This window comes from Hippoglossus stenolepis, chromosome 10 (genome assembly GCF_022539355.2).
Source record: "Hippoglossus stenolepis isolate QCI-W04-F060 chromosome 10, HSTE1.2, whole genome shotgun sequence".
Taxonomy (NCBI): Eukaryota; Metazoa; Chordata; class Actinopteri; order Pleuronectiformes; family Pleuronectidae; genus Hippoglossus; species Hippoglossus stenolepis.
Window position 1 is genome coordinate 12,787,744 of NC_061492.1, and position 10,904 is coordinate 12,798,647.

Here is a 10,904-nt window from a genome sequence, read left to right on the forward strand (position 1 = left end):
CTCTGCAAAAATGGTTGGATAATTAAATTATTAAGGAGGCAAAGCCAGCTATCGGCCAATGAAGACAATACTGATTGCATATTATTTCAATGTAAAAATAGACCCTCAGTTCAACTTTTGTTTTATTTAATTTATGTTAAATCAACTTCAACCACAGAGCAACTTTTCATATTGAATTAACAAACATTTCTGTCTGCGAACACAATGAATTGCAATATGAAACTTCCTTGTCAGGCAAGTGTGAATGAGCAACAATAAAGATTCCAAAAACAGAAAAAAACACTTTTCAGAGATAAATACCCCCTAAAAAAAACCTCCGGATCAAATCACTGTGTTTGAAATTTGTGCAGAGTGAGACATCGTTCCTGAACAGATCCATAGAGGGTCAGTGATGAGGAGGTGAAGAGAGAAGCTGAGGCTGTGATGGACTCACCTCCCACACCAGGCCTCATGTGTTCACGCTCACAGGAGAGAAGAGCCTGACATCCAGTGTTTGTTTGGAAACAGAGCAGCAGGTGTTAACGCTGCTGGACCAGATCTGTCACACACTCCTCTCCACAGGGAGGCGCCATCATTCTTCTTCTTCTTCCTTTGGGTCTTATTGGCGGTTGGCAAACAACGATTTGGTGCCTTACCGCCATCAGCTGGTATGGAGTGTGGATCAGGATGTCTTATAATTATATTATCTATTCAATGAAGTAAAAAAAAACAAAAAAACTTAATGTCTCTCAATTATATTTGTTATTCTAAGATAATGAAATAGTATTCAGCAAACACTTGCTTTTTGAGTTATTTTGTAGGATATCACCTAAATCAAAATGTACTTTAATCTTACTAATTTAATTTATGTCCAACAGTAATTTGAGGCCATCTTTGCCCACTTGTACGTTTGTGGGATGAAATAACAACAATCATGATCGTATAGACATCCACACGATGAGCACAACGACAGACACGTAATCTAAGGTGGAATGGAAGCTTTCTCATTTCCCCCAACACCATATCTAGAAAAATTACTCTAGTAGGTGCATAAGCAGAATCAGAATCGGGGTTTATTGCTGAGTAGGTTTAATAATGCAAGGAATTTGCTGTAGTGTGTTTGTGCAAGATGAATATAAAAAACAGGAAACAAAATTGAATATAAAAGATATTATAAGCACCAGGGAAGGGGTTGTGCAAAGTACAGTTAGTGGTAATGGATGGTCACTGAGTGTTTGTTATGACTATGGTTTGTTATGGTAAGTGGCATATTACATTATACAACGTGAACAAATGCAGATGAATTATACTTCATGCACGGACTGTGTGAGTCAGTGGTGGTTCAGGATGATCAATGAGTGTGGACCAGAGCATTATGAGGTTGTACAGGATTTGTATAGTATAGTATATATATATGTATATATTGTGAGTTTATTGAGCTGCTTGTCGACTGTAAGTTGAGTCAGAGCTTCAGGAATATAACAAAAATCAAAGATGTAAATTTCCTTTGAATGATGCAGATTTAGAAAAAACATTATTGAACACACATCAAAATATCAATCAACAATATCACCAATGTCTCCAATGTCAGACATGAAGCAAAAATACTGTGTATGGTGGCCAACGTAAATGTGCCCTGAGTTACAAATACAACTTCGTCAATGAACCTGTAGGGTGCCAAGTAAACAATCAACATTTATAAAGAGAACACTTCATAATTAATAAACAAACACCACAATATTCAAGAAACAATAAACACTGTGCACATCTATTAGGTAACAATCACATTGTCTTCCCTGTCATGACTGTAATTCAGAAAGGTCCATCTAATTAGATTCTACTTTCAAACTGATTTTATTTGTGGAAGATAATAACATAGTATAAAGAAAAAATCAACAATAATATTATTATTAATAAAAGCCCTCTACACTGTGTTATATATAAACCCTCAGAAAGATGAGGAAATATCCATACTTAACTACATAATGAACACAATTACATGAAGACAGTTTCCCTTTATTATGTTTGCTTTGATTTATTGATGAAAACATATCAATATCATTCAGATTCATTCAACGTGGGGAACCGAGATGCAGACTCAGAGTTCTAAGCACAGTTCTAAGTGGCCTGAGAACATGACCTCACCACACTGGCTGAAATCTGGTGATGGTAGGAAACACCAGTGGTTGATAGACAGACAGCAGACAGCAGGGAGACAAAGGGGAAATGGTAGAAACAACTTTTTATGATAAAATAAACTGCATCAGCAGCGCTGAGTTTGTCCGAGGTAAAAGAACATCTGCAGCTTTTTTATTCTACGGTGCATGGCTTAATGAATTTAATTTACCTACTGCTTACATTTCAATCTCCATCTCAAAATCTAACCAGTCGGCCTTGTCAAATTAAAGACACTGTTCGTGTTCTACAGCCTCTTTCCTGGGAACCGTGGGATTTCAGCTTGAGTATATATTCTGAGTTTCTGTTTCTTATCAATTATTACGAGTGGTGTTCATTTGAATCTACCTGTCATGTTATTCTTTATTCTTTATTCTTTGTCTATCCCTCAAATGTTGAGGGATAGGCCAATGAAAGTGGATTCACAACGATGGCAAGAGGGGATTGAATATTTAGAGCTGTGTTAAGAGCATCCAGAACACCATGCATAGAGATATAAATTACATAAAGCAGGTGAATAAATAAATATGTGGGGGAAAATAGAGGCAGTTTTAGTGAAGTCAAACTGTTTGGTGGCGACTTGATGAATTAATGGTTTTTATAACATTTATAAAACCACTTCATGGCCCAAAACCTAATTTTATAATTGTATAAACAATTCAATATAGCCTAATGAATTATTCCATTATTATTATTACATTCTTCTCAATATGTTTGGTTTCAGTTTTATTTTATCCAACAGAAAACTGAAAATAACAGTAGACTGCCTGCTAATGTCTGACTTCCTTTGGATTGAAATTATTAGAAACCAGCGGCTCATAAACTTGAGAGATCCAGTTTAGCCATGTAGGACATCACCGCCACCAGGGGGCGTCATTAGCATGCAGTTTCCCTCTCCAGGTCATCATGATGTGGATGCAGCATGTGAGGCCCTCAGAGCAGGATGCAGCCACTGGGCCACACATGGGATTGTGCCTCATCCCTTGAACAGAGCCCCTCTGTGATGGGGGAGAAAAACATCAGTTACATTAATATGTGACAAAGAAGACACAAAAACCTTGAAATAACCGTATCCCCAAGGTTGGGAACCTCTGGGAGGAGAGAGCGGGTTTACTTAAGTGAATGTTGTTGATATAAATTCATGGCCTTTGCACAAAGAGCAAACAGGGGAAAAAAACAGCAGCTGTTGATTTATGCGGCCCTTGGAACAAAATATTTTGATGGTGAATTTATCAAAAGATCACCCAGTGAGGTCTGGTTCAACCTTGTCAACAACAGGCAATGGGGGTAAAGAAAAAAGATGTTGTCAAGGAGGGCTTTGGCTGAGAAGTGAAGACGGCGGAGGACACAAAAGGCCGACTGAAAAGGACAAGTTCCGCCTGCTGAGTGACCTCCACCACTTCAGGAGGCGTGTGGAGAGGGGATATGTGAGTGACAGCGTCAGTGTGTGAGCCCTTAACTGCTGCGGACCAGAACGACTGACACCTCACACCGCATGACTCTCACTTTATGTCCAATACTGCTGGATCATTAAAGTATCATTAGTATGAATGTATGTGGTGGAACAAGTGTTTTTTACTCATACAACAGTGTAGAAATACTGCATTAAATAACAGTGCGAAATCAAAATAAACTTGAAATACCAATAAATACTCAATAAGTATGCAGACAGGCCTTAGGCCTATATTATGTGTAAGGATTATAATTGTTTATCTATTAGAGTCACTATTGCTGCAGCTGGTAAAGTTAAACTAGCAAAACATACAATACATAGGGAGTTATTAGTGGATCAGACTGACAGTGGTCAATTTATTAGGCACACCTGTATGTTTATAATCCAGTACAGAAGCTTTGCCTGCAATATCTCTGCGATGCTCGTAATGGGCAGATTTTGTGCAAAATAGTCAATATTGCACGTTTATGTTTGAGGTTATATTAAAATAGTACAATCATATTATATTGTGAGATGTTTCTGGAATATGTGTCCTCCCTGTTTACATACACGAGGGGCAACACCTCTGAATATAATGCAGTCCAGGACTGTAATGCAAACACTTGTGTGACAGTGTTAACAGAAACTGAGCCTTGTTGGCATCTTTAAAGTAGAATTAATGGCAGAACTGCTTTGAGTTCAATTGTTCTGGTGGAATGATTAAAGAGGGCACTGTCAAAGTAGAGCTGTCAGATAAATGGAGTAGAAGTATAAAATCATACTCATCATAAACAATTTAAATACTCTCAGCTAAAGTAATCCTCAAAATTGAAGACTCTCTGAGTAAAACGTACTTAGTTACAATCCTCGTCTCCCAGATGTAAAGTAAATGTTACTGTAAAACCCCAGGTTACGTTCAAACACAACGTTTTTTACGGGGAAAGTGCCGTGAACGCAGCAGTTTTCATCCACTTTAGCAGCTTTAAAACTCTTTTTTTTATATTTTAAAAGGTTTCTCATGGGAATACCTTGCATGTTTCAGGTTGTTTGTAATTACATCACTATACCTACACCCACTGAGACACAGGATGAGCCACTGACAGATGCTGTGAGTCTGGGGTACGGGTCCTGAACATTTTTTTTTTCAATTTTAAAAACGACCTTTCTCTGTATATTTGTCAACAGATGACAAATTGTGCCAAATAAATCCAGAACAGCTGTTCCAGGTGTGCCAGAGGTAAGATACTATTAAAACAGGTGTCCTTTCACAACTGTTGCACCCATTTAATTGTCCACAAATGACTGTCAGGACATTTAATTCGAAAATGTGAGATAGAACTGGTAAAATTATAGATTTTTTAAAGCAGGTCAGACGGTTTGACACTTTTGGGAGCTGGAGGCAGCTGGAATGTCTGAGACCTCTTTTGTGTTTCCTGGGATATAATAGATAAACAGACTGCATGCCACCTTATAGACACATTTTTGAATTCCTCTTGTAGAGTTCAGAGTCAGAAAGGGGAAAGAAAAAGCTTTCTGGGGACTTTCCAGCTACGTTGGAGAGAACAGGAGCACTTTAGCAGTTCAGGGTCCTCTCTGTGGATCAATACTCGCTTTTCATGCGTCTGTTTTACTCTTGATTTTAAGAGTTAGCTTTTTTATTGAGCTACTTCTAATTTCCCATACAATAAAATAGAAATGGTTATTATTATTAGGACTACTGTTATTAATACGATTATTACTACTATATAGGTTAATGCATTGAAATAATAAAGTTTTCAACAGTTTGTGGCTATTTAAAAATAACTAATCGGAATTATAATTCATTCATTTGCAGCAGCGTGCACACACCGCCGTGCACAGTGCGACAGATTCAATCACAACACTGCAGCGCGTCCTTCGACTCACCACAAGCCGAGCTGAGCGAGCAAGTTAACATCGGCACTTATATAACAAACCTTAACTTATCGGGACAGCGCGGGAGAGGCTGAGATACCTGGAGAGGTTCTGCACCATCACACACACACACACACACACACACACACACACACACACACACACACACACACACACACACACACACACACACACACACACACACACACACACACACACAAGTTCTCTCCTCCGGCAATACCGAGGTTGGGTTTGATTGAGAAAAAGTAAATTAATAAATAAAAGCATTTGGTGTTTAATTCATGCACATGCAGCAGCCTGCAAAAAAAAAATAGATGGAATTAATGAAGCACAATAAATGTGCTGTGCCTATGAGCCGGCTACTACAAGTCACAAAACAATCAACTGGTAATTAAATCCCTTTTAATGGGCCATGCACACACACACACACACGTACACACACAGACACACACACACTGGAGAAGTTGTGATTTCCGTGGCCCCAGACTACCCTCACAGGAGTCCTTTTCTTTGGAGAGGGACCCGCGGTCGCTTCCCTTCACAAAACAGCGGCGGGGCCCCTTTTGTCCGAGCGGGGACCGGAGAGCCATCATTAGCGCTGATTACCGCTGACCAGTTTGACAACCGTATTGACTGCGAGAAAGACTTTTTCATGCCGTCCCCCCCGGTCGTCCTCAGACCCTCAATGGAAACGGAAATATTCAGCCATTTTGTCCCCGTGGTTTGAAAGAGAGGCAGCAAAAGTAAAGAATAAGGAAAAAAAAAAAAGAGAGAGAGAAGCCTCCCAATCCAATTTATTTCCCGTCTGTGTCTCCGGCTGAAAGACTTTTGTGTGTTGAAGAAGTTACTGTTGCCTCATTAATGACAAATGGGAGGAAACCAGGTGTCTGTCCCATCAGTCAGGAAAAAAAGATCAAGTTTAACTTGTGCTTTTTGCTCATTTTGCTCCTCTCACCCTATTAACAGCAGACTGTGCTGCTTTAAAGTCTATTTATGAGCCAGCAGAAATAACGTACAGGCAAATCTACTCGATTTAAATTGTTGTCTGCCTGGAAAGAGATATTGTAATCCCGGATTAAGCCTAAATTTAGAAAGAAGAAAAATAAAAAATAGAAAATAGCCTAAATTTAGAAGGAGGCTTCAATAAAAAACAAAGAATAAGAATATTAGTTTGTCACAGAGAACATTTAGCAGCTTTACACCACTTAAAAGTATTGTGTTAATTTTGTGCACGATAATGAGAATGTGCAAGTATAAAAAGATAACATATACAAAATCAATAAATCATTATGACTTGACTCAATATTGTTATATAATAATGCACCTGGGTTTATGCCCGTAATCCAATTAAAATATAATAACATATATAAGAAACAGAATGATCCAGACACATTAATTCGTAGGTATAACATGATGTTGATGCAAACATTGTGCACACGTACTCAAAACAAAAAGTATATTGATTTAGCCGCAATAAACCAGTCATAATGGAGGTTTTAGCCTCCTTTGATTTAAATGATGCATCTGCAGCTACAATGAACGGCCTGGTTGCTTTAACGCACATACTTGCATGGACTTTATTATGAAGAGGCCTGTTTGTGTAAACTGCGTAAAGCTCATTTCCTCAATCTGCCGTATTGTGATCTGTGTGATCTCTCCCGCAGATCATCCGGGTTAGTGCGTCGGCCTCTGCGTGACCTCTCGCTGTCACCCTGCGTTACAGGACGCCCGGCATGCTGGCCAATTAGGCGTCCCCTCTGTAAACGTGTCAGGGGAATGAAAAAAAAAACCCGTTTTTAATCAAGAAAAGCGATTTTTAAAGGAGGATTTTGTTAAACAATATTTATATTTGTCCCCTAATTTTATCCCACACTTTGCTTTTCTTGTTCCTCCCACACGGCAATCCCAAATAAAAAGAATTTAAAATGTATAATTCCTTCATCAACAATTATTTTATTAAGTTATCTTTACTTTTTTTTTTTTCTGTTATACGGAAACACATTTTCACTAAAGCGCGCATGCTCAACAAGTATTAAAAACACCAAGCAAATGAATATGAAATCCGAAGAGACAGAGCAGATCGTTTCTTTTTAAATAGGCAAATAAACATTATTTATAAAACTTTGAAAGTAAAGTAAAAATATCACAGTTCTTTTTTTTTCAACATGAAATACCCACAGAGAACAGCAGGTTAGGCGCTCGGATGCCTTCATCCCCTTTTCCTTTTTTTTTGTTGTTGTTGTTGATTTATGTTTCTTCTTTTTTTTACGTTTCTTCTCCGGGCGTCGGTTTAGCGATTAGTCCGTGAAATATGTCTGGTCCTTGTTAAGTTCAGTTTATCCACACGTGGGTGAAACGCCACCAAAGGTGTACAGGCCTAGAACAGGATAAGGACGCACAGTCAGATCCCCTCACGTTTTGGCATCGGTCAGTATCAGTGTGTGTGAGTGTGTGTGTGTGTGTGCGTGATGTGTGTGTTTTGTGTTTTAACTCAACGCAGGCACTATGACTCGTTTTTTATTAGATTGTCTTTCACTCGAATCCCTCTTCACTTCATCGACACCGGGGCCGTGTCAGATGTCACATTCACTGTCGCTGGAGGTGATGGAGATGGCCGAGGCCGCCGCTTTGCTGGACAGACTCGCCTCCGGACTGGACGAGTTCCCCAGGCGGTCCACGGTGCCGTCCTCGTCCGCCAGGGAGCGAACCGAGCCGCCGGACAGGACCTGCTGCTGGAGCCTGGAGAGACGTGGACAAGAGAAAGAATTAGCCTTTTCAGTGTTTACCCTCCTGACAACTGCATGGAAATAGAAAATATAGAATGAAGGATTTATAGTGGCACAACAGCCTCCTATCAATTTTCAAAATGTACTGTCTAAAGAATTTCCTGGAACAATTGGTTCAATAAATGCAACCTCTTTTTAATTTTAACTCTCACAAAAATATTTAATTACATTTGAAAAAAATTGTGGAGTGCATGGTTGAAAATATCCCAAACAACTAGCACTTTTATGGTATATTTCAAATAACTATAACATAGCAAGATCACATATATTATGTGCAATATAATAATACAACAGTGGACTATTTCAAATACTGCCATTTCACCAAGATCTCAGTAATTCACACCATTCACTCTAAGTGCCTATTGGAAGATTATAGGCTATTTCAGCTGTATTAATTCAACAGTGTGACCTCGACCCACACTGTAACAGGCCTTTCAGCACAGTGGCTATTATTGTAACAGGCAGTTAAAATACATTTAAGTTGTTACAGAGCCACTGGCCTATAGGGTGTCATAATAATCAAATATTAAAAATAACTACATGTATATAATATAATAAATGATATAGGCTAGCAATTAATGTGACTCAAATTGGCCTCAATGTTGTTATTCAAAAAAGTGACAAATAAAACCATTTATTAGGAGCTTTGTTCTCCCATATTTTTGTTATTGTCACAATAGTGCTGACTGGACATTTTCTTGCATTTCATCCTCCATAAAATATCATTTCATCACAGACACAGAGATCAGCGTTCAGACGAAAGAATAAAAACAAAACCCTGATGTTGGGATTAGAGGATGATTGTGATAGTGCAGAGAAATGTCAGAGTTGAATGGCTCCATGCAGGCAGCGTGGAAACGGCCTGGTTTTGTTATAGTAAACTGAATGTGTAGTAATTCACATGATGCATAGATCGAGTCCAGATGCACGGTGTGTGTTTTTTAAATTATTATTTGTATCCTATGATGATATAAATCTTTTGTTTACAGTTGCAGTCATCAGACATCGTCCAGCAGACGCGTGTGGCTCACCTGTTCTTCGCAGCCGCCGCTCTGTCTCTTTGTCTGCGGTTTTTGAACCAGTTTCCTACTTGTGTGGGTGTAAGTCCGGTAGCCTGTGCAAGCTCCCTCTTTTTACTGGGGTTCGGGTACGGGTCCTGCAGGTACCACTCTCGTAACAAGTGCCGGGTCCTCTCCTTGAAGCAGTGGGTCTTCTGCTCTCCATCCCAGATGGTCCTGGGTAAGGGGAACTTCTTGCGCACCCTGTATTTGTCCACCGGCCCCAGCGGGCGTCCCCGCAGCTTCTCCGCCTCCTGGTAGTGCGCTTCGAGCCACAGCGCCTGCAGCTTCGTGTGCGACTCTTTGGTGAACTTGTGGTTCTCCAGGATGTGGTAGAGTTCGCGGAAATTGCCGGTGTGGAAGGCGACGACGGCGCGGGCCCTCAGCACCGACTCGTTCTTGTTGAGGACCTCGCAGGCCGCCGGCGCGACGGGCAGCGACCACAGGAAGCGGCCGAGGCGCTCGACGTCCCCGCTCTCCTCCAGGGTCTCGCAGACCCCGGCGACCTGCTGGGGGCTGAAATTCAAGATGGGCAGCTGAAACATGGAGGCTTCTCCTTGTTGTTTCCCTCTCCCCCTCCTTTCTCTCTCCTCTCCTCTCGCCCTCTCTCCTCCGCGTCGAGTCCTCCGCTGCTTCCCTCCGTGCGCCGAGGCAAATCCAAGACCACCCTCTGAAAAAAACGAGGCAATCCCAAAGTTGGCGCACCCGCCGTGTGACCAGCCGTGAACGAGCAGCGAGACGCCGCGGAGGAGGAACGACGGTGCGCGGGGGGCCGGCTACCGCATCCTCGTGCTGCGGGCAAACTTGGCTGGCAAAGGGCTGAAGGTGCGAGACAATTAAAGCCGGAGCCGCGATGTATTTTTCAAGGTGGGATGCGGGAAAGAATTAAAGCCCGAGCCGAGATGTGTTTTTGAAGGGGGGGAGGAAAAAGACAGTCAGGCCCCCCTCCGATGATTTCCTATTGGACTTGGCAGATTGGCTGCCCGGTTGCCATGGCTGCACGTCAATCACTGTCAAGTCCGGCCAATCAGGCGGAAAGGAGATGTGTGCGCCTCCCTTTTCAAAAATAATACAAACATTTTGACCTTTTTTGCGCTCCGCAGTCTGCAAACGTTTAGCTGCCCCCGAACACCCCGCGCCTTTGTGCGGCGGGCGGTGTTAAAGAAAGACTCTTCAGTGTAAATGGTCAAGTGCCAAAGCAGGAAAACACGCTCAGCAGTCTCCTGCTCTTCAGACAGCAGAACGACTCTGTCCCGCCCTGAGATCAATCATTCATCTACACTGTGTTCTGCACATTTTATCACAGTTCATATTCAGCTTGATTTACTGAATTATGATTCGTGTATTGACCTCACTTATTTTAATCTACTAGGCTCATTAGGCCCCTTAATGCTCTTATGATATTCCTACATCCCAAATCCACATTGCTTCTATATGCAATCTGCATGCATTCATTTATAAAATCAGCTTATAGCCATGTATACCTTTTTAGATATATTTAATATCCCTTTTAGGCTTATATAGGCGAAGTTATAAAACTAAAGCAATCATTTTTATTTG

General features: G+C 40.9%; 1 protein-coding gene across 2 annotated transcripts; it reads right to left on the reverse strand.

Annotated features, from left to right (window-relative positions):
• Positions 1-1,092: 1,092 nt before the first annotated feature.
• six6a (SIX homeobox 6a) lies at positions 1,093-10,481 on the reverse strand. Of its 2 annotated transcripts, XR_004697611.2 has the most exons (3): positions 9,318-10,481; positions 7,679-8,239; positions 1,093-3,152 (listed from the first exon to the last, which is right to left on the reverse strand). XR_004697611.2 is itself a non-coding variant. In XM_035167143.1 (2 exons), the coding sequence occupies exons 1-2, from the start codon at positions 9,887-9,889 to the stop codon at positions 8,074-8,076; spliced, it is 738 nt and encodes a 245-aa protein (XP_035023034.1). In that variant the 5' UTR covers positions 9,890-10,481; the 3' UTR covers positions 7,434-8,073. The 2 variants fall into 2 exon arrangements, 1 of the variants encoding a protein (XP_035023034.1); XM_035167143.1 differs by lacking the exon at positions 1,093-3,152 and having other exon boundaries at positions 7,434-8,239.
• Positions 10,482-10,904: the final 423 nt, after the last annotated feature.